This window comes from Aethalodelphis obliquidens, unplaced genomic scaffold (assembly GCF_003676395.1).
Source record: "Aethalodelphis obliquidens isolate GAN/ISIS:26980383/991018 unplaced genomic scaffold, ASM367639v1 scaffold5, whole genome shotgun sequence".
Lineage (NCBI taxonomy): Eukaryota > Metazoa > Chordata > Mammalia > Artiodactyla > Delphinidae > Aethalodelphis > Aethalodelphis obliquidens.
In genome coordinates, this window is record NW_020837949.1 from 10,575,424 (window position 1) to 10,600,265 (window position 24,842).

Genomic DNA, 24,842 nt, shown 5'->3' on the forward strand with positions numbered 1-24,842 from the left:
AAAAGAAGCGTACCCAATTGTCTTTATGATAAACTATTTTTATGATAAATTCCTCAGCAATATGGTAATGTGATGGACGTATTGAATAAAGTAGATCCAATTAACCTATGGTATTTTTTAAAATTCAGGTATAAGAAATTAGCTGTGATTAAAATTTAGCTCTGTGTAGACTGCAAATCTGGTCTCAGAGAGTATGATTCCAGACTCATATGAGGGGAATGAAAGACTTGGTTCACTTGTTTACGTTAGTTTGCTTTTTTTCCCCATAGGGAGTTTGAAATACTGCCTTGTGATTCTGAATCAGCCTTTGGACAAATGTTTTCGTCATCTTTGGTGCAAAGGTAACCTTACTTAGCATTTATGTTTCTTTGCTTTTTTACTCTACTTGGGACTCATGTGACTGTTAAATAAATATCCCAGAACCCAACTGGAATACCAAAAAGTGGAATTTAAAATAAGGTGATTTAATTATTGAATTATCAGAAGAATCCATTTTTGCTTCTCTGTTAACCTGTTTATACATGTGGTTTCCACAGCGTGGACCTCCAAGGACAGAATTACAATATAACATCACTCTATTGCAGTTCGTAACTACTGTATGTTTCTCCTGAGTATTCAACAAGTATTTGTTCCAGTGTAAATATTTTTGGCACCAGTGACAGCAAAAAGCATCCACAAGCCTCCCTCATTCTGGCATTCAGTAATTAGGTATCTGCAGGGTGACTGGATTTGCAACATTAAAACAGAAGACGTGTTGCCAATATATTAGAATCTCTAGGGATTCTGAAAAATATAGTTAAAAATGGAATAGTTTCACAAAATTAAACTCCTGTGAGGTTTCATGTCAAAAATAGGTTCTATTGGGCTTCCCTGGTGGCGCAGTGGTTGAGAGTCCACCTGCCGATGCAGGGGACGTGGGTTCGTGCCCTGGTCTGGGAAGATCCCACATGCCGCGGAGCGGCTGGGCCCGTGAGCCATGGCCGCTGAGCCTGCGCATCCAGAGCCTGTGCTCCGCAACGGGAGAGGCCACAACAGTGAGAGGCCCGCGTACCGCAAAAAAACCCCAAAAAAACAAAACAAAAAAAAATAGGTTCTATTAACTCTTTTATATTATTCTTTGATTTTTATGGAATGAACTCAAAGTGATGTTAAATAGCATTTGCTGTTTTGAACCTCTGCTCTTCTTTAATGAAATCTTGAGTTTTTTTTCAAAGGGATCCTTCTGCTATGTTATCAATGTAAGTTTTGGGTCAAATGATAGGCAGAAGAACTTGATTTGTGATATACTGAAGCATATTCCTGATACTGTCTCATCAGCCCAGAATTCTTTAGTTATTCTCATCATTAAGGTTGTGTGTCTTAGAGTGCAAATGTATTATGTTAATAAGCTCACATCTGGACAAAGGTAGTTGTGGTACTAGAGGGAATAAATCATTATACATGATTTTGTGAAAAGAATTTTTCTTATCCAGTAGGATCATGATGAAAACTCTTGGTATTCTAAACTTAGCCGTCTTTAAGTTAGGTAATGTAAACTTTGACATTATAGTTGTGTACTAACATTGCCCTCACAGACAATTACTTAAGTATTATCTTTCATAGCACTTACTACTCATTTACTTGTAATTAGGTAGTTATTTGGGTACCATAGTCCAAAAGGTCTTTTTTGTCACTTTATCTCTATTACCTAGTTCTGTGTCTGGTGCATAATTGCTTAGTAATTACAAGGAATAAAAGAATTTAATATGGTTGATATTGCGATTAAATACCAGAGCAAACTGCTTAGGCACATCTTTTCTACCTGAACTCATTACATCAGGTTTTATAATCATTTTAGGAGAGTGTGTGAGCAACTGTGTTTTACTGCAAACATTAGAAATAGACAAAATATTCATTGATAGGAACTGTTGGAAACCTTGGATAATGAAAACCACATCTTAAGGCTTATATTTTGGGGAGTTAATGGTCCTATTTTGCACGTAGTGTGAAATGATGTAGATTTTTGAGCTGATTGAAGTTCTTCATCTCATTAGTTTTTCTGCAGTGAATTTGATCTGAAAAAGTCTCAGGCCTGACATTCACCCGCTAATCATTTGATTTGCATAAAAAGATGAACACTTGGTTAGTATGTATCAATATACATGAAGAGAAGTAAAGGTGTCTAAAGTGTCCTGTGTACTGAAATGGTTAGATAATTCTCATTTCCAAAATAACTTTCCTTTAGGTTATTGAAATGTTAAATTCTTTCATATATGCCTCTAGGATAATTCTTGGCATTTTGGAGCCATGAACCATTTTAAAAATCAGATCTGTTAACAAAGACTAAGGAATAGGTTTTTTGTGAGTCTCATAACAGAGGCTGTGGGTTTATGTTTGTGCTGCTGCTCTTCCAAGTAAAGGCAATGAAACAGGGAAACTCTGAGCTTGAGTTGTTGCTTTTCACAACAGAGAGCGCCCCAGAAAAAAGCAGCATCATGGGTTTAGGAGGGAAGTCAGCATTGTGGTTTGGGATTTCATTTCAGCAAGTAAGTCATGGCTGGGGGCTGCCGTGCTGTTGCTGTTGAGCTCATATGTACAACATTTTCTGTAACTTCTGTGGATGTGAAGATTTGGCAGGAGCAGAAATTAAGGGGTGGAAGCTGGACTGCTAGACTAAAACACAGAAAAATTTGAAGGCTGATACACAATATGTCTCTTATATAAAATCTATATTTTACCTTTAACCTATAGGCCAAGGGCTTCTGTTGAGTGGGTATTTCCTGAGATTCGTTTCAGGGGAAAGACTACTCTGAAGGTTTTAATTTCTTACTGCAATGTTTAAGTGGCATGTTATAAAGTTTACTTAAAATGACTAAAGGAGGGATTCAAGGGAGATTAAGATTATAAAAGTTTTTGAGTGTGTTTTCCCTTTAGTGCATCGTGAAGTTTTAATGATTTTCTTGGTCACAAGCCTTGGAATAATAGCCCTACGTGTCTAGTGTTTTGTACTCTGGGTTTAATCTGGGGACATAAAGTAAGTATTTGGTAGGTAGGTAGATAAAACAACAGAAGTATAGTTAGTGAGTATAGATAAAATGACAGAAATATAGATAGTATCTCACTAACTTTCTGTAGCGATCAGAGATTATTGGCCTTTGTGACTATTGGCCTCAGATTTCTTAACCTCTTTTTTTTGTGGGGGGGGGAGGAAAGGGCACAGTCATGAACTGTCTATAAAAGACTGAAATGTACACCCTTTTTAGCAATATGCAGTGAGTCATAAAAGAAAGCGTATTTCTTTAAATTGTGTAATTCCACTTCTAGGAATTCATCCTGAGTGGAGGGTGGGGGGAAACAACCAAAGACGTAACCAAAGGTTTACAAGCAAGAGACTCAACATTATTAATGATGGGAGAAAACTGGAAGTAACCTAAATATCCAGCAGAAAGGGTGTGACAAAATACAGCATGGAATATCCATCATAAGGAATCTTAACACAAACCACCAAAACTGCATTTCTGAAATTGGTTGTGTTTTTTTATCAATTAATTAATTAATTTTTTAAATTTAATTTTTTTTTATACAGCAGGTTCTTATTAGTCATCCATTTTATACACATCAGTGTATACGTGTCAATCCCAATCTCCCAGTTCATCACACCACCACCCCCACACCCTCTGCTTTCCCCTCTTGGTGTTCATACTTTTGTTCTCTACATCTGTGTCTCAACTTCTGCCCCACAAACTGGTTCATCTGTACCATTTTTCTAGGTTCCACATATATGTGTTAATATACGATATTTGTTTTTCTCTTTCTGACTTACTTCACTCTGTATGACAGTCTCTAGAGGCATCCATGTCTCTACAAATGACCCAATTTCATTCCTTTTTATGGCTGAGTAATATTCCATTGTATGCATGTACCACATCTTCTTTATCCATTCACCTGTCGATGGGCATTTAGGTTGCTTCCATGTCCTGGCTATTGTAAATAGTGCTGCAGTGAACATTGGGGTGCATGCGTGTTTTTGAATTATGGTTTTCTCTGGGTATATGCCCAGTAGTGGGAGGGCTGTGTCATATGGTAATTCTATTTTTAGTTTTCTAAGGAACCTCCATACTGTTCTCCATAGTGGCTGTATCAATTTAATTCCCACCAACAGTGTAAGAGGTTCCCCTTTTCTCCATACCCTCTCCAGCATTTGTTGTTTATAGATTTTCTGATGATACCCATTCTAACTGGTGTGAGGTGATACCTCATTGTAGTTTTGATTTGCATTTCTCTAATAATTTGTGATGTTGAGCAGCTTTTCATGTGCTTCTTGGCCATCTGTATGTCTTCTTTGCAGAAATGTCTATTTAGACCTTCTGCCAGTTTTTGGATTAGGTTGTTTGTGTTTTTAATACTGAGCTGCAAGAGCTGTTTATATATTTTGGAGATTAATCCTTTGTCAGATGATTCGGGTGCAAATATTTTCTCCCATTCTGAGGGTTGTCTTTTCGTCTTGTTTATGGTTTCCTTTACTGTACAAAGCTTTTAAGTTTCATTAGGTCCCATTTGTTTATTTTTGTTTTTATTTCCATTACTCTAGGAGGTGGATCAAAAAAGATCTTGCTGTGATTTATGTCAAAGAGTGTTCTTCTTATGTTTTCCTCTAAGAGTTGTATAGTGTCCGGTCTTACATTTAGGTCTCAAATCCATTTTGAGTTTATTTTTGTGTTAGGGAGTGTTCTAATTTCATTCTTTTACATGTAGCTGTCCAGTTTTCCCATCACCACTTATTGAAGAGACTGTCTTTTCTCCATTGTATATCCTCGCCTCCTTTGTTGTTGATCATAGGTGCGAGGGTTTATCTCTGGGCTTTTTATTTTATTCCGTTGCTCTATATTTCTGTTTTTGTGCCAGTACCATATTATCTTGATTACTGTAGCTTTGTAGTATAGTCTGAAGTCAGGGATCCTGATTCTTCCAGCTGGATTTCTTTTCCTCAAGACTGCTATGGCTGTTCGGGGTCTTTTGTGTTTCCATACAAATTGTGAAATTTTTTGTTCTAGTTCCGTAAAAGATGCCATTGGTAATTTGATAAGGATTGCATTGATTCTGTAGATTGCTTTGGGTAGTATAGTCATTTTCACAATATTGATTCTTCCAATCCAAGAACATGGTATATCTCTCCATCTGTTGGTATTATCTTTAATTTCTTTCATTAGTGTCTTATAGTTTTCTACATACAGATCTTTTGTCTCCCTAGGTAGGTTTATTCCTAGGTATTTTATTCTTTTTGTTGCAATAGTAAATGGGAGTGTTTCCTTAATTGCTCTTTCAGATTTTTCATCCTTAGTGTATAGGAATGCAAGAGATTCTGTGCATTAATTTTGCATCCTGCAACTTTACCAAATTCATTGATTAGCTCTAGTAGTTTTCTGGTGGCATCTTTAGGATTCTCTATGTATAGTATCATGTCATCTGCAAACAGTGACAGTTTTACTTCTTCTTTTCCCATTTGTATTCCTTTTATTTCTTTTTCTTCTCTGATTGCTGTGGCTAAAATTTCCAAAACTATGTTGAATAATAGTGGTGAGAGTGGACATCCTTGTCTTGTTCCTGATCTTAGAGGAAATGCTTTCTGTTTTTCACCATTGAGAATGATGTTTGCTGTGGGTTGTCATATATTGCCTTTATTATGTTGAGGTAGGTTCCCTCTATGCCCACTTTCTGGAGAGTTTTTATCATAAATCGGTGTTGAATTTGTCAAAAGCTTTTTCTGCATCTATTGAGATGATCATATGGTTTTTATTCTTGAATTTGTTACTACGGGGTATCACATTGATTGATTTGTGTATATTGAAGAATCCTTGAATCACTGGGATAAATCCCACTTGACCATGGTGTATGATCCTGTTAATGTGTTGTTGGATTCTGTTTGCTAGTATTTTGTTGAGGATTTTTGCATCTCTATTCATCAGTGATATTAGTCTGTAATTTTCTTTTTTTGTAGTATCTTTGTCTGGTTTTGGTATCAGGGTGATGGTGGCCTCATAGAATGAGTTTGGGGGTTTTCCTTCCTCTGCAGTTTTTTTGAGGAGTTTGAGAAGGATGGATGTTAACTGTTCTCTAAGTGTTTGATAGAATTTACCGGTGAAGCCACCTGGTCCTGGACTTTTGTTTGTTGGAAGATTTTTAACCACAGTTTCAATTTCATTACTTGTGATTTGTCTGTTCATCTTTTCTGTTTCTTCCTGGTTCAGTCTTGGAAGGTTATACCTTTCTAAGAATTTGTCCATTTCTTCCAGGTTGTCCATTTTATTGGCATAGAGTTGCTAGTATTCTCTTAGGATGCTTTGTATTTCTGTGGTGTCTGTTGTAACTTCTCCTTTTTCATTTCTAATTTTATTGATTTGAGTCCTGTCCCTCTTTTTCTTGATGAGTCTGGCTAATGGTCTATCAATTTTGTTTATCTTCTCATGGAACCAGCTTTTAGTTTTATTGATCTTTGCTGTTTTCTTCTTTGTTTCCATTTCATTTATTTCTGCTCTGATCTTTATGATTTCTTTCCTTCTGCTAACTTTGGGTTTTGTTTGTTCTTCTTTCTCTAGTTCCTTTAGGTGTAAGGTTAGATTGTTTATTTGAGATTTTTCTTGTTTCTTGAGGTAGGCTTGTATAGCTATAACCTTCCCTCTTAGTACTGCTTTTGCTGCATCCCATAGGTTTTGTTTTTGTTTTTTTGTTTGTTTGTTTGTTTTGCGGTACACGGGCCTCTCACTGTTGTGGCCTCTCCTGTTTGCGGAGCACAGGCTCTGGGCGTGCAGGCTCAGCGGCCATGGGTCACGGGCCCAGCCGTTCCGCGGCATGTGGGATCTTCCCGGACTGGGGCACGAACCCATGTCCCCTGCATCGGCAGGCGGACTCTCAACCACTGCACCACCAGGGAAGCCCCATCCCATAGGTTTTGGATCGTCATGTTTTCATTGTCATTTGTTTCTAGGTATTTTTTGATTTCCTCTTTGATTTCTTCAGTGATCTCTTGGTTATTTCGTAACGTAATGTTTAGCCTCCATGTGTTGGTGTTTTATGTTTTTTTCCCTGTAATTCATTTCTAATCTCTTAGTGTTGTGGTCAGAAAAGATGCTTGATTATGATTTCAGTTTTCTTAAATTTACTGAGGCTTGATTTGTGACCCATGATGTGATATATCCTGGAGAATGTTCTGTGCGCACTTGAGAATAAAGCGTAATGTGCTGTTTTTAGATGGAATGTCCTATAAATATCAATTAAATCTATCTGGTCTGTTGTGTCGTTTAAAGCTTGTGTGTTGTTATTAATTTTCTGTTTAGATGATCTGTCCATTGGTGTAAGTGAGGTTTTAAAGTCCCCCACTATTGTTGTGTTACTGTCGATTTCCTCTTTTATAGCTGTTAGCAGTTGCCTTATGTATTGAGGTGCTCCTGTGTCGGGTGCATATATATTTATAGTTGTTATATCTTCTTCTTGGGTTGATTCGTTGATCATTATGTAGTGTCCTTCCTTGTCTCTTGTAACAATCTTTATTTTAATGTCTATTTTATCTATTTTATCTGATATGAGAATTGCTACTCCAGCTTTCTTTTGATTTCCATTTGTATGGAATATCTTTTTCCATCCCCTCACTTTCAGTCTGTATGTGTCTGAAGTGGGTCTCTTGTAGACAGCATATGTATGGGTCCTGTTGTATCCATTCAGCAAGCCTGTGTCTTTATTTATTTATTTTTTTTTTGCGGTACGGGGTCCTCTCACTGTTGTGACCTCTCTCGATTATCAGATTATGTCAGTATCAGGTGTTTATCTATGGTCTCACACCTTTTTCCCCTAATAAGGAATTACTTTCCTTCACTTGATTTCTTTCTTTTATTTCCCTGGTAACCAATCTTAAGACCATATCAAGGTATGGGCAACATACTCTGTTCATTTTGGATGAAGCTTAAGTCATGAAATATTTGACCAATCTGGTAGGTCTTACAGTTTAAAGGGAGGTACCTGTGGCATTTCATGAATTGAAATATAAGCAAGCTCTTTGATTTGATAATATCATTGTTTCCCTTTCTGTTCTGTTTGTGACTGATACCTGTTGTGGCCTTTCTGTGCCAGACATTGGGCTTGAAGCTGGAGACAGAACTGTGGGCTCTGGGTTGTGGTTGGAATGGAGAGCTGGCGGGGGGGTGGTGGTGGGGGTGTGTGTGTGGTGGTGGTGGGGGGTGGGTAGGGGGAGGGGGGTGGGTAGGGGGAGGTGGGGGGGTGGGGTGGGGAGGGGGAGGGGGGTGGGGTGGGTGGGAGAGACACAGGTGCAACCTGTTCTTGAAGGCGGCATCTTCATCAAGAGCCACAAGGCCTCAGATGGAACTTGATCTATCCCTGCTTCTCAACAGCTGTGAAATTATTGTAGCATTTGATTTAATTGCATCTACTTTGCTCAGTCTGTATGCTTTTCTGTCTTTAAACAAAAACACCTTAGCTGAGTAAAGCATTTGTTAACAAAATCGTGACTTACTCTGCTAATTATACTGATACTGTGCTAGTGATTAGTATTGCCATCAGATTTGTTTTAAGGTGAAGTGGAAATCTGCTATAAAGCACTTTGTTGTACTGACCCTTTCCTTCATAAATTATGCACCCCAGGACTCTGTATGCCTCTTTTCCCCTGATTATTTGAAGTTTAAGGTCAAACCAAAGTTAAGAAATTTATATTAAGTTTTCCTCTTCCTTTGCTCTTCTACTATACCATTTCTCTATTCTGTGGGACTTTCTTACCTCACTTCTGGTGTCCGTTTTGTTTATTCTCATTGAAATAAGAGAAATTGGATACTTGTCCTTTTTATGTATAGATTGGTTGAATTGGTTGGTAGCTTTAATAAACTTGGTATCAGTAGCTATTTTATTCCTATTGTTTGTATTTGTATCCATTATCCCTGTTAGAGGAATTTCAAGGGAAACATACTTTTTGATAATCACCTTGAAATTTTCAAAATCATCATAAGGTTATTCCTAAAGCTGACTCTGAAAGGGCTAGTCCTAGTCTATCTTTTTTTTTTTAAGAGTGTGTTTCTAATATAGTTTTTATCTATGGCCTCATCTTCCATAACTACCCCATCCTATGTATTTAGTGATGGATATAATAGAACTGCCGCCTTATTTTGTGCCTGAAATAGATTTTTACTTATTCATCTTACAAACTTCAACTCATCCTTAAATGTCCAACTCAAATGCCACCTCTTATGTACAAAGCCTTCCTTAGCGTGCCCAGGTAGAGATTTTCTCCCTAGTATTTGTACTTTGTTTCTTTTACTTATATCACCTGATCGCTCCTTTAGAATAAGCTTCTTGGGCTTCCCTGGTGGCGCGGTGGTTGAGGGTCCGCCTGACAATGCAGGGGATACGGGTTCGTGCCACAGTCCGGGAAGATCCCACATGCCGCGGAGTGGCTGGGCCCCTGAGCCGTGGCCGCTGAGCCTGCGCGTCCGGAGCCTGTGCTCCGCAACAGGAGAGGCCACAGCGGTGAGAGGCCCGCGTACTGCAAAAAAAAGAGAATAAGCTTCTTGAAGAAGGATAGAGAGTGTTTAGCTGATGGTGTTTTCCTCCTGGTTCCTGTGACACTAGCCTGGGGGCAGCTATTGTAGGTCATCCTAGCAATTGCTGAAGGTCAGTGTCTGTCTTTGGTGTTTTCTAGATACTGGAAGTCCTCTTGCCCAGGTTTGAACCAGTTAGCGGGCAACAGATGGGTGCAGGTGCACGCTCTCCCTCCCCCTCCCCAGATTCCTCTTTGGTTTTCAGCCTAGGTTGGGTCCCTTTTCAACTTCATCTAAATTGGAGCTCTCTCAATCATTTTTTTCCCTCTGCTTTAAGACTCCCAGATGCTTACTTTGTATTTTCTAGTATAACCAATCAGAACTGCTATTTTCATTAATCTCATCTTCTTTCCTCATAGCTCATGTGCAAGAATGTATTCCTTTTTTGCCTTTTTGGTTTTATGTCTTTGACAGTTGAAGTGCTAACAAATGTGTCATTGGAATATATCCCCTTTCTCCATTAAGGTATTATGGTAAGGTATATCTTTTATTATAGAGAAGAATATTATGCAATTAAGCAATACCCTTATCTTCTGACATTAGTTTCTAAAGAGATTTATCATATATTTTTACTGTAATGCTTATAATGCTCCTTTCTTTAAAATAATTTCTTTGTAAGAACAGTAGGTTAACCTTATTTTTGAGAATATAAATGCTTCAGTTTTTCGATGGATTTTAATCTTTAATTATAGAATATGTGTGCATTGTAAAAATTTAAAACATCACTTTTTATAATGAAAAAGTGTCAGTCCCCATTAACTATTTAATATTCCCTTCACTATTTATTTTATGCTTGCAATTTTTTCTTTTTCATTATTGCCCATGAAATGATTTTTATATGTATTTTTAACCATCTATTAGGGTAACAGATGAAATGCTATGACTGCATAGGAAAATGACCCAAAACTAGTGATTGCCGGGCCATGTGACCCTGTGTCCTTTATGGCAGTTAGTGTAGACATTTGGACTGCTTGTTTTACTCTGTTTTTTTTCCTGCTCTTTAGATCTGTGTCCTAACTGGTATGTCGGTTTTTAATGTAACTAGAAAATGGCTTCAAGTCAGTATGGCTACTTACGTTTATGCGTATATATATTTTTAACTCATTCATTTATTTACTTACATTTGCTCCATGTTTAATTTACACACACACACTTGCTGACGTTAAGCCCAATGAAGTGAGCCTGACGTGTGGTTAGTTAGAAGAGTATAAGCACATTATTAATAGTTATCCTTGCTAGGGAGGCTGAGTAGTACCTTTGTAGTGAGGTATCCTTACTGAAATAAAGTAAAAGTGAAAAAAAACAAAGAAAAGAAATAAGAACAAAACACAAACCCGAAGAATTCTATCTCTGCACGAAGCTGATAGTGGAATACTACACAAACCTAGATAAAAGTAAAGCATCACCTTTGGGTTAACTGTCCAGAAGGGAATTCAGCACTTTGCCTTTCGTAAAGTGATGGTGTTCAGCTCTTTAGAAGGTGTCCTGTCATGCTCCCAATCAAAGTATTCGGGTCTTAGGTGGCCTTCCCTGAAATGCAGATGTTGTCATGTTCAACAGTGATTCCCAGAAATTTGTTATGGAGACATAAAGGCGCTCCATGATGGCGTTTCTCCATTTTTGTTATATAGAGCTTATTCAGCTGGTTTGAAGGACTTCTGAGAGAGCAGGCTTTGAGAAGCAATCAGAGAAACATGGTGTGACTTACCTCCATTTCCCCCACGCTGTGTAGTGTATTTTACCCTTAAGAATCTGCAAACATTTATTTTTACCCCACCCTGCTTTAAAGTTTGATGTCTAAAGACCGTTATGTGTTAGAAAAATATTAGTGTTCCTATGTGTGTTAATTTTTTCTCCCACCTTGCTTAGTGACTTCTCCTTTGTAATAGGTTGTTTGAAGGCAAGCTGCATCTGAAAGTTTATTTATTTTTAAGATCATGCTATTTAATTGAATATAGATGAGTTAAAGAACATTTCCACTGGTTAATATTTGTGTACGATTAAAAATAACTCGAAATTTTTTGTAGTGGTAGTCTTTGGGGGAAGCTGAGCCTCTCTGAGCCTTTAGTTTCACAGTAATAGCTGCTTGGAGTCTTTCGAAAGAAGTTGCCATTGGGAAGCAGAAAAGAGTAAGGGTGTGATATCCTCTTCACTACTTCACTGGGAGACAGACGTTTGGCTGAGAGAAACTCTGATCTACATTCTTTCTGTGTCTAGAGTTTACTGGCAATGTTTGGAACAAACTGAAAGGAATACCATAGGGGGAAACCATAGGGCAAAACACTTGTTTAAGCTAGTAGGAAAGGAACTGTAGGGGGAGGAAATATTCTAATTTTGAACATATTCAATAGAACTGAACAGTGTGAACTGTTAGATACATATAATGGCAGAATCTCTATGAAAGTGAAATAGTGATACCTTCTAATAAGGCTTCCTTGTTATCTAAATAGTTATCATGAATTTAGCTTTTAAGGATTTGCTGGTTATGACTACCTGGATAGGTAGAATATCATGTGCATTTTTGTCATTTAAATGCATCCAAGCAAAGATCCAGCTGATACTTTAGGTGGGAAAATGCTAGGCTTTAGGGTATCCAAATTTTAGTTAGGATGATCTGGGAGGCACCTGTTCTAGTGATGAGTAGATTAGTCATTAGACTTAAGAATCCTGTAACCTTGAGGCTTATCACAGTTTACTGAACTACCAAATTGACACTATTTATGTCATTTTCTGTTCTTAGTGTTTCACAGAACTTATGCTTTGAGCACATTTAAGTGAACATTAAGCCAAAGATCTGATGAGCAATTTGCATACTTGGTTCAGGTCCATTAAGCACAACAGTTATGTACAAGCTGTAGTCCCTGTAAATAAGGCTGGCAGAAAAGATCTATCCCATTCATACGAAAACATTTGGGAACTACCAAAAGTTATTTAAATAGATGACAGTTTCATGTATTAGTGGCACAGAACAAAGCACATTTTGTCTGATGCGAGGCTAGAGACATAATCTACTACTCTCATCCCCAAGATGATGGCCCATTTCTACTGAATTAAATCTTTCATCATTCTGGGTAGTATAATATAAATGTTATATTAAGGACCTCAGTGTTACTTTACTTCTTAGGATTCACTCTTAGACCATTGTGTTGGTGGTGTTTTGTTTCAGTAACTACAATATCACAGGGCATTTAGGGAATTGATACCAAAACTTCAAGTACTTTATATTTGAAATGCATTTTATAAATATCCTGCTATACATCCTAATTTCATGGTGCTTTGTATGAACTGTTGTACTTGATATTTAAAAAAGAAAAGTCATTATAAAATATCAAGTTTCACAGCATAGCACTTTCTAATATGTTTACTGAGAGGCAAAAAGATTCCATGATTTTCTTTTTTAATCCATATTTTTTCACATTGTCAATGTCAAGCAATGTACAAGGCCCATAATATCAGTGAGAAAGACACAAGCCCTGTTATTATTGTGCTTACAATCTAGTGTTTGATGTATCCAGTCTCACTGTATACATCATAATATTCTTGGCAAACTAAAATGTATTATCATTATGGACTGAACTGTCTCTACCCCTCCATCATATGTTGCAGCTCCAGCCCCTAATGTGACAGTATTTGGAGATAATATCTTTAAAGAGGTAATGAAAGTTAAATGAGGTCTTTGGGTAGGGTCAATAGAGGACTAGTGTCCTTATAAGAAAAGGAAGAGTTACCAGGGCTGGAGCTCACAGAGAACGGGTCACATGAGGACGCAGTGAGAAGGGCACCATCTGTAAGCCAAGGAGAGGGCTCAGGAGAAACCAACCCTGCTGATACCTTGTTCTTGGACTTCTAGTCTACATAACTGTGGGAAAATAAATTTCTGTTAAGTCACCCTAACTGTGGTGTATGCTTTGAAAGTCCTAGCACACTGATACAATTATATATAAGGCTTCTTGGCAAGTTGAGAATTGTTCAACTCTCTTCTCTTTAGAAGATGATTGATCTCAAAGGTCCTTCTTCTTTACAAGTCTGGTGCCAGGTATTCTCTAGGCAGTCTTGCTCTTACCTTAGTATGTTGTAGCTCTAATCAATTGTTGGTAGTAGCATTGAACTTCCCTTGGTCCCCCTTTGTTTACAGAAGACATTTCACTGACTTCAGAGAAACAGTGGAAACACCCTACATACTAGATATTAACTTGATGAGCATAATCAGAATTTGAAAAATCAGTTTTGGACACCTTAAACAGATACAGGAAAAGGTATGACCAAATAGATTAAAGCGCAAATTTCAATAACTCAATTGTCTGTGATTATCTTGGACACTGATTTATTGCCCTTTATACAGATGAGAAGAATTTGCTTTTCTTGTAAAACATCAATTAGAGAGATGCATTGCATTGCTTTGGGACCATTCTCAACTTCATTCCGGATGTTCTGTAGGTCATTTCACATAACGGGCAATCTTAAATGGAAATCTTCCCTCTTCCCTCATAGGATGTGTCCTGTTTGCAGCACCTTGGCCTGCTCTTGGCACTAGACTTGTTCACTCACCGGTAAATAACAAATCCCACCCCTGATTCTCAATGAAACTGTCCTTACTAGGTAAGATCGCCTAGGGCTTGGAGGCTCTTTTAGATGAGGGGGCAGTAGCTTTGAAACAAGATATAAATGTGTTTTTAAAGAAAGAAAGGTTGTTTTTGTGCATACTGTTTTGTTTGTTTTTACACTTTTGTGTTTCTAACTTGGCAACAGACATACAGTTCTTCAAAATATTTAAGATAAGTTCCTTTCTTTTGAATATCTACATCAGAAAAATACCTTACCTTTTTTTCCCCTCAACATCTGTCATGTTAATACAAATATATATATATGTGTAAACACTTCGGTGGTTTTTATGAAGTGAGTGGACTCATTGAATTAACTTTATTGGAAAAAATATTCACCAGACTATCCAAGGGTGGGGAATGAAGTGGGTTAGTGAAATCAGCCAAGATAGACTCACAAAACCGAATATCTTTTAGAAGTTACCAGCCTCTCTCCCTCCCTCCCTCCCTCCCTCCCTCCCTCCCTTCCTTCCTTCCTTCCTTCCTTCCTTCCCAACTTAAATAGTGAAAAGGGGAAAAATACCAATGATGGTTGTTATTTCCTCCCCAATAAGTCATAAGTGAATGACTGTAAGAATTTAGCATTATGAGATATTTTATTTAAAATTCTTTCATCGTGTAGTTGGAATTTATCTTTCCTATATGTAAGTGGTCAATGTGTGAAACACATTCCAAAGTAATAGAAGTTAATGGAAAATAATATAATCTTCCAGAATATTTGTTTTTGAAATTATAATTCTGCCCTTAAGGTAAAATTGTTCTGTAATTTTATTTTGAAGATCAAAGTGCCAAAAAATGGAACCTCCCCTCCTGTGTTCCATTACTACCTTTAAGAACACTGATATTTTGACTTTCTCAGTAACGTGATACGTCTTTGGGATTTTTTGGGCGTTCAGAAGAGGAGATGGTAGAGGATAGATAATGTGCAGTGCATTTTTTCAATTGTCAGCAAGTTTTGGTTATGTTAAAAATAGATTGGTAATGCTGTGTTTAGAATGTACTTATCATTACCAGACTGTATCATTCACTAGCTAAATATTTATTCAATGTATAATTTATCATTAGTTACAAATCCAAGCCAGTCCTTTTGCTTTATGATTATTTTATACATCTTATTTATAGTGATGCATTTTATAATTTCAGTCCTTTTTCTGGGGTTTCACTGGCAGTTTAATCATGATTCACAGCATTGTGCATCCTTTATATTCAATAGCATATAGAACATTGCAGGAATAACAAAAGGGGCATTATCTTTGTACTGGCTGGAAATAGGCTGGGTTTTTCATCTTAGAGGAAAAAAGCTAAATATAAGCCGAAATTTGTAGGAGTACAGATGTAAATGTACATAGAAAGCAAGTTTAGGGATCTTGAGAAATATAAATATGCCAGCCTAAGCCACTCTACATTTATTTAACACAGTAGACTTAATTGCATATGGCTTATCCATGTCCATATGCTTAAGTTCACCAGATTCTCTTTTGCTTTGATTATGTAGGCAGAACTATTAGTTTGCTTTTTCTTTACTTTTTCATTTTTTTAATCTCAATTATTACTGAATCAAAGATGTCCTTGAGAAAATATATTTTAATTCAGAACATTCAGTAGGCCTCTAAGGACTATCTTCCAAAACTCTTTCTGGCTGAATAAAATACCATCTCGCATTGTTGGAAATGAGATAGGGGTATCGTCATAGTGTTGCAAATAGAACAGTGTTTCTAGATTTTATGGGACATTTTTAGCAGAGGCCTCAGTAATAACTTCCGTTCCATTTGTGCCTTTTTATAACTTCTTACATAACAAAGCAAAAAATATGTTAATGTTAGAAATTAGTCTAACACGGGTATTTTTTCTAATGATAATGGAATTGTAAGCGTGCTTTAATAAACTCTTAATATTTTCTTGGAGAGGTGAATTATTATTCTTCTCACAGTATAAACACAGATCGAGATAGATCTCTTTCTGGGTTTTAAAGAAGCAGCAGTCCTCTCCACAGGAGAAAGATAAATACAAAGCAAATGTAAACTTTTTTTTTCTTTTGTAAATAGAAAGTAATATTTCCATACTTAACAACATTAAAAGCTGTGTATGCATTACTCTACATATGTTTAGTTAAATGTGGTGTAGAAATGGTTTGGAGGTTTTACTTGTAGGAAATGATTTTTATATCCTGTCTGTGACATCTGTTAACTTTCCATAAGCATGCAACCATGAACTGTTGTAGCTAAGTAGAATCCTGAGGCCTTTCACATCTCTTTCGTTCATTCAGTTTAACCAAAAATTGAAGGTGAGATATGAACTTTTAAGTTTTATTCTTTATTACACACCATTGGCATTCAAGTTTCTGGAAGGAAGATTGAGCAATGCAGTCCCTTACTCCTTGTTTAAAAAAAAAAACAAAACACTTGTAGGTATAGTGAGTTTTGATTAACTGTATATCTCAGCAAACTGGACAATTTTTCTGCTAGCCTTACTTTTAGAAGTTACAAACCATAAATGTCAAACTTCCAATCAGTATGAAAACAACTTGGTAACGATTCCATCCATCCTTTTATATTTATTCTATCTCTGCACTGTGAGACTAATGAGACTTCTTATTTTGAGTGCTGACCTTGGTACTTGGAGATCTTTTGCCATTGAAGTGGGTTTCAGTTGTGTTTACTGTATGGTGCTCATTATGTCAGGAACATTCACTAATTATTTTATACGATGATTTTTAATCTTTGTTAAGCACTTGTTGGAACAAACTGGAAGTGGATATTTCTATTGCATTTCAACTTTAGAATCAATGTAGAATTTACTTTTGCCTACCAGTGAGCATTTTGTTTCCCTTTTTAACAATTTTATGTCATCATGCTATTGTTGGTGGCTATCTTTCTTATTTTTGAACACTGAACTGATAATAATTTCACCTGCCTTTTATGTTCAGTTTGGAATCAAAATTAAAAGACAATTTATTGTGGTACATGGATAGTGTCACTTCAGTAAACTTAAGTGGTGTCTTTTACTTCTAGTAAGAATTGTTAGTAGTTAATTGAACTTTTTCTTTCAGTTTTATGGATGATACCATCATAGTTCTGAAACTTATTTTAAGGCAAACTGTTAGTAAATATGTCAACAAAATAAACGAGGAAAAATTAGAGATAAATAACAAGTTATTTACAATCATGGAATGAAAAAATTGTAAAATTGAGTGAGCTTAGAAATATACATAGAAGAAAATTTATTTCTGAACTTTTTGTTATTACCTGTACTCTATTTTCTTTCTTGTGTGTATCCAGGGAGCCCTAAGATGACATCTGATTGATGTTTGGGTCATAAAACTAGGAGGTTATTATACTTGATTGATTAATTGGGTGCTGTCCTTATCTTTAGTTCATTTGAACTTTCCAAATAGCATATTTTCAGCTTTGGTATCATAAATAAAGGTGAGAGGAAACATTTCTCCAAAACAAGCTAATAGATATTTACCACTTACTTTCATCTTCTTATAATATGGTAGAGGTATGTTTTTGTTTTTCATTAACTTATGAAATTCTGATCCGCTTCTTCAAATTTGCATGATTCTTATCCATTTTTATTTACTACCCTTGTTATTTGGAATGATTAAGATCATACTTTGGCACCTTGGATGATATAATAGAGGATGATGGTACTTTTAATTTTTTAAACTATTGGAAACTTTCTTAAACAAACTAATAACTGTTAATACTACTGAAGGAAGTTAAAGAATTGGAAAATATATTTTTACCCATGAATATTTAGAAAATAAGTCTGTAGATAACCAGTATGGTGAAGGGAAAAATACAAATATTTCTCAGTATGCCAGAACAACAACAAAAGCAAAAAATGCTACATCTGGATGGGTTAGAGAACATTTTCCAATGTCAGAAATTCCTTTATTTCTTCTTTTGTTTTCTTAGGGAAATGGCATCTTTCCTGAACAGATTTTATAAGGCTGAATGAACTACTGTTCCTTTGAGGTTTGGGAGATAAGCATTATATAGTAGCAAATAAAGCGAGAGGACCTTTCACGGGATTTAAATTCATTAGCATAGCAGGGACAGCAATCATAAGAAAGAATTGGGTTTTCGTTTTTAAATGAATTAATTTTTAAAATTTAAGTATAGTTGATTTAAACTGTTTTGTTAGTTTCAGGTGTACAGCAAAGTGATTCAGTTATACATACTATATATCTATATTTTTCAGATTCTTTTCCATTATAGGTTATTACAAAATATTGTGTAGATTTCCCTGTGCTGTACAGTAGGTCCTTGTTGGTTATTTAGTTTATACATAGTAGTGTATATACATTAATCAAGAATCAGGTTTTAAGTGGACACTTTCATGTCAGAGATGGAAACTGTTTCTTCCTTCAGTTTTTTTCTGCTTCACCTCCTTCCCTACCTATAGTCAGTGTATAGCAGGACTTTTTAGCTGTGTGTTACCTTCTCCCCATCCACTCCCCAAATTTGCTTTAGAACTGCTTGCAGAACAGCTGTAGATGATTTTAATTAAGCAGCATGGACGTTTTTCATGGGGGACTACATTTAATAGAACTGTTTGAGCTGTTAACGTTCAATAGTGGATCGTCTTTGGCTTCTACCTCTCTTGTCAGTGCTTGGTTGGCACCTTGCACTGTGTTGAATAGAATCTCTGTTACTCGCCCCTCTGCCTGTCTGCTTGCCTTCCTTTCTATCAGCCTGCCAGTCTGTGCCAATTTGTTTACCGTTACTTCATGCCCTACGTTTCCCATTTGAGGAAAATTAGTCTGATGTCAGCTGGCTGTTTGACCTGACCTCCCCATTTTTTGGTAGGCACATAAACCTACTCAGTTTTTAGTTTTTTAGACTTCCAAGATATCCACAGAACATTATTATGTTGCCTTCTGAGTCCTTGATAACATGAGAGTTCTGCATATTCTATGCCAAGGAAAATTATCCTTGGAGAGTACACAATATTTCAAAGAATTTAAAAAGTAGAAAGCACATGAAGTCTTCATTTTGTAATACTTTGTATTTCTGGTTACCTTCCATGCAATGAAAGTGGTTAAGTTAATATTATTTGTGTTGGTAAAGTTGTCACAGAACTGTTGCTTTTTACGTTGAAACAGCTTATTCCAAATACTATTTGGACAGTTCATATATGTTGCTTCCAGGTGGCAGTAGTATGTCATGTCTGTGTAGCATGAACAGTATCTTTCCCAATCTAGTAAAACTTCCACAGTATAAGTCATGTTTTCCATATGTTAATATCCAGCGTCTTAGTAAAAATTACACTTAGCGTTAAAGAGTGAGTTCAAAGCTGATATTTTTCAGGAGATACTTAACAAAAATAGTAAAACATTTTGTTTTAAAGGACCCTACCAAGAAACTGAAAAGACAGTCCACAGAATGGGAGGAAGTATTTGCCAATCATATATCTGATAAGAGACTTGTATATAGAATATATAAAGAACTCTTACAACTCCATAAGAAGATATATGACCCAATTAAAACATGTGCAAAGGATCTGAGTAGACACTTTCCAATGAAGGTAGACAAATGGCCAACATGTACATGAAAAGATGCTTTACATCATTAACCATTAGGGAAATGCAAATCAAAGCACAGTGAGGTACCACTTTATACTCACCAAGATGGCTGGAATCAAAAAGGTAAAGTGTTAACGAGGATGTGGAGAAATCAGAGCTCTCATATGCTGTTGGTGGGAATGTAAGATGGTGCGGTGACTTTAGAAGACAGTTGGTCGCTTCATTAAATGGTTAAATATGGAGTTACCATTTGACCCAACAGTTCCACTCGTAGGTGTATTCCCAAGAGAAATGAAAACGTAATGTCCACACAAAACTTGTACGTGAATGTTCATAGCACCGTTACACATAATAGCCAAAAGGTAGAAATGGTCCTGAAGTTCATTAACAGATGAATGGATAAACAAAGTGCGGTATGTCCATACAGTAGAAACTTGTTCAGGTCATAAAAAGGAATAAAATACGGAAACATTCTACAACATGGATGAACCTTAAAAACATTTGTCTAAATGAGAGAATCAAGACACAGAAGATCACATAGTTATATGGTTCCATTCATATCAGATGTCTGGAACAGGTAAATCTACAGAAACAGAATATATTAGTGGATGAGGGATGGGGAGTTAGGGGAGAATTACTAAAGATATGGGGTTTCTTTTTAGAGTGATGAAAATATTCTAAAATTGATTGTGGTGATGGCTGAACAATTCTCTGAATGTTCTAAAACCATTGAATTCTTTAAATGTGTTAATTTTATGGTATGGAAATTATATCTCTGTAAGCTGTTACAAAAATAATAGACATTGGGCTTCCCTGGTGGCATGGTGGTTGAGAGTCCGCCTGCCGACGCAGGGGACACGGGTTTGTGCCCTGGTCCGGGAAGATCCCACATACCACAGAGCGGCTGGGCCCGTGAGCCATGGCTGCTGAGCCTGTGCGTGCGGAGCCTGTGCTCCGCAACGGGAGAGGCCGCAACAGTGAGAGGCCCGTGTACAGCAAAAAAAAAAATAGACATTAAGGTACATTTAGTGTCTTCTAATCTTTATTATCCTAATAAATTTTAACATTTGTCTTGATTAGTGTGTTTACTTCCCTTACGAGCTTTCATTAATACCAAAATTTGTCTGATACTCTGTCCTTAATTTTACATATATTCATGTAGTTTAGGCCAGTGGTTCTCAAATTGAGCCTGTGCCAGAAGACCCGGAGGACCTCAGCCTTAGCATTTTGGATTCAGCAGGTCTGGAGCAGGGCTCAAGAATTTGCCTTTCTAACAGTTTTTAACAAGATGCCTCTGGTCTGGTTTGAGAATTAGTGCTTTAGGTCTTAAAACATCATGTTTTTTTAGCACATTTATTAGCTCCTGAGCTAATGGCCTTGGTAGATGTAAATTTTAGCTCTGCGTGATCTCCCAGTCTGCTCTTCTCATATCGCATCTCTCTTTTATCAGCGAGAACATAGCCTTTTAGTATTATATTTGGTTTCCTTTTGTGACCATGTCTCTCCTCTTTTCTGCATAATGGGCTGGATGTTTGAGTGAAAGATTGTTTTTACCATCCAACTTTTTGATCTTGGTTTTCTTTAACACTTGTAGCTACAATTTTCTTTGCACATGTACCTCAGAAAGTTCAGAAACTTTGTTAATGCTACACAAAACAAAATATTTCGAACAGAAAAAAAATAAAGCTGATTTCTTTATGAAGCGATATACTTAAGAAGCGAGACACAAATGTCAGTTATCATTTTTTGCTGTACTTCATTGTTCTGAGTACTTATTTTAATTCCCAAGGAGTGACTTTAATTTGTTTTAATTAGAACACTCTTGTCTGAAATATTTTTACTAGGTAAGCTTTAGGTGGAAGAGTGTGACAAGCATTCATTATTAGCATTAAAGTCTTAATGAAGGAAACTGCTTTCTGAGGATATTAATTTTCTTGATTTAAAGCAAGCAAACAAAACATTTTCTGAAAGGGAAATCTCCTCAGGATTCTGTCACCATAAAGTCCTTAAGCCTCTTGTCCCATGTTGGGAATTAGTGGTGGTTCAACATTCTTATCAAACTAATAAGTGAGATGGGGGTCTGGCAGATGGCTGGGATTACAGAGACGACAGACAAGACCCTTTCCTGGAAGGGCTTTACAATCCGGTGTAGTATGTGTCGTCAATCAGTGAGGATTTACTTAGCATCTGAGATTTACCAGTATTGTATACAGTGCCCGAAGGGGATCTGAGAGGCATACAGGGAAGGCCCTGCCCTTGAGACGTTTTTATCCTGTATTGAGATGAGACCCCACACAAGAAGTAACCACCTTTGTGCACGTGGTGTATCATGCGGTGGTGGCTGTGCATGCCATCGGAATTCAGAAAGGGACTTTGGGATTGAGCTGGAGATCGCTGTGGATGCACACACACACCAGGAGTTCACTGAAAACTGCTGCAGGCAACAACGCCATCTCTGATAATAAATTGCGAGGAGATCAAAAGTGATGTTTCAAAAAAGAAAAAAGAAAACAGCTAGGACATAGAATTCTTTATTTTATGAGCTGATGTGGAAGGGAGCAGCTGTTGTCTGTCAAACTGAGGAGTCCTGATGAATGCTGGCCCGGTTAGTGCCCTTCTCTTGCCTCCTGTATTGTTAGAGAACATTTTATACCAGGCTTTGGCTGGCACCACAGTTTGGGGAACCTTCTGGAAGAGCAGAGAATCCTAGAAGCCGAAAAACAGGCGGCTGTTTAGAATGTTTTACAATGTTGGAATAGGTAATGCACGAGGGTTAAGAATTCCACCTTATGAACAAAGGTAGAAATAGAATGAAAAAATTATATATATAATATGCTGAAAATATAGTAATATAGAGAATATTAGAAGCAACTTAATACCTTGGGCTTATCTGCTACATCTCAGTGTTAGAACATTCTCAGGTTATAATGACCTCCGAAAACTCTGTTTCTAATATCTGTTCTGAGTCAAAGAATTGCATTGTCTCTCCTTTATATAATGGTAACAGTAACATGAGGAATGCTGTGTACCACAGGTGGGCATTATCTGCTAAAACTCTTTGAATTTAACATAAAAATTCCTTTTGCATTATAGGTGTTCCAAGTATGCATATTGAATTGAAGTTAATTTATTTTTGATTGTTTTATTTCAGTGAAATTAATCTTGCTTGGGCCTTGTGACTTCTAATTCATGAAAACATGCTCCCTTGATGTAGCCAGATTTTTAAGTTGAGCCAATATGTTTGCTAAAGTGAATTAGTTAGGAATTTATAAATACGATGGATTTGTACACAATATATATTTGTATTTTTTTACCTTATTCCAAAAATGATTTAATAAGGAAACTTGAATCAACTTAAATTTAAGCAACTTTCCAACTCTGCTGATGAAAGATGTGTAAAATGTTTTTCTTATTCATAAATGACTGTGTAATAATATTGGACCCTTAAATTGTGTGTGGAAATGTTTCCAAATGTGTAAACGACTTAAATGTAAAAAATAAAAAACAATAAAAATCTTTAAAGACAATCAATTACAATATATGTTAATGTAGAATTAAGGAAAGTCCATTTCAACTAGGATTGGAAACCCAGAGGTTTAAAAAGTAGGCATGTTTGATTATATAAAAAATCAGTAAATTTTCTGTAGCAGAAAATATTAAACAGTGTTAAAAGAAAAACAACAATGGATTTGGGAAAAAATAACAGATTAGGAATAATAAGTATAAACACATGATAGATAAAAGGTTTTATCTATAAGAAGTCTTATATATAGATAAAAAGAGCCAAATTAACCAAAAAAAAATTTACTGAGAATGAAAATAGGCACTTTAGAGAAGAACTAATTCAAATAAACCTCAAACATATGAAAAGATGCCCAAATTGATGGTAGTTGGGAAAAGAATGTTAACATCATGAGATACCATTTTATACCTATTAGAGTAACAGCTACTGCTGTTGGAGACATAGGAAACGGGATATTGTTAGCAGAGATGGAACTATTTTATCTTTTTCTTGGAAAGTAACCTGGCAACTTCTATTGGCATAAAAAAATACGTGTCTCTTCAATTCTGCAATTCCAACTACTGTGACTATCCCATAGAAATATGAACTACATATGTGAAAAATATGTATATGTATATATACACGGTGACACGTATTTATGGACATTTATTGCAGCATTCCTAATAGAGGCGGAAAACTGGAAAACAAAGTAAGTGCCTATCCATAGTTGAATAGTATATATTATGGTATACCTGTGTCATAGAATATTATGCCATTTGAAAAAAAGACCTAGAGCTTTGCTCATTGCCTTGGAAATTCAATGAGGTATTATTGAGGTAGAAGAAAAACAAGATGCAGAAAAGTTCCAATTATATTATCCTATTTTTATAAATCAAAGTAAAAAAAAAGTCCATATATGCATATTTGAGTGTGTATGTGAAACTTGATGTCTGTATATAAACATGGAGAAGCATGGTCCTAGTATGTTTCTTGGAGAGTGGTTAGGGGAAGGGTATCCAGTGATATTTATGAGCATAGAGAAAAGAGAAGGAGACAGCAAGCAAAAAATGAAAGTATAAAAGTAGCGTAAATAAAAGCATTTATGATATGAACAGATTTCTATGTGTAAGTTTTGAAACATTTATATAAATTGTATACATGTATTCAAAAATAAAATTTTTAAAAGTTGAGAACAATATGAAAAGGAGAGCTGATATGTGTGGAAAGGAATTGAACATAGACATCTCCTTGGGCTAGAAGTTGTGGGCAGAACCGCAGTGATGGATTGAAAAATACCTATTTGACAACTATAAAAAGCTTTTCTCAAGTATTTTTCCCCTTATGATGAGTAAAATCCTTTTATATTGCAACTCTGTATCTCCAATTTATTTAGAAAAAAATAATGCATTCAAAGATGGTTAGTATAGAAATTATTCAATTATTAATTCAATGAAGAAATAGGTAATGATAATACCTGTGTGTGATATAAATTAGGTTCTGGAGATAATGGAACACTATATGAGCTAAGGTATGTTATTTGGCTGAGGGGGTCACAGAAGGCTTCCAGAAGGAAGCAGAGGATGTGTTCTAAACAGTACGGTAACGAGAAAGGAAGTACAGAAGTGAGAAGG

The 24,842-nt window shown here is 36.2% G+C and overlaps 1 protein-coding gene across 3 annotated transcripts in view; it reads left to right on the forward strand.

The window, feature by feature from the left end:
- The window catches only part of TPK1 (thiamin pyrophosphokinase 1), a 335,120-nt gene that overhangs the window by 56,402 nt on the left and 253,876 nt on the right, over nucleotides 1-24,842 (forward strand). For all 3 annotated transcript variants that reach the window (XM_027101627.1, XM_027101629.1, XM_027101628.1), the window contains one exon: nucleotides 270-341. In XM_027101627.1, the coding sequence (XP_026957428.1) occupies nucleotides 270-341 (72 nt within the window). The remainder of the gene's footprint in view (nucleotides 1-269; nucleotides 342-24,842) is intronic.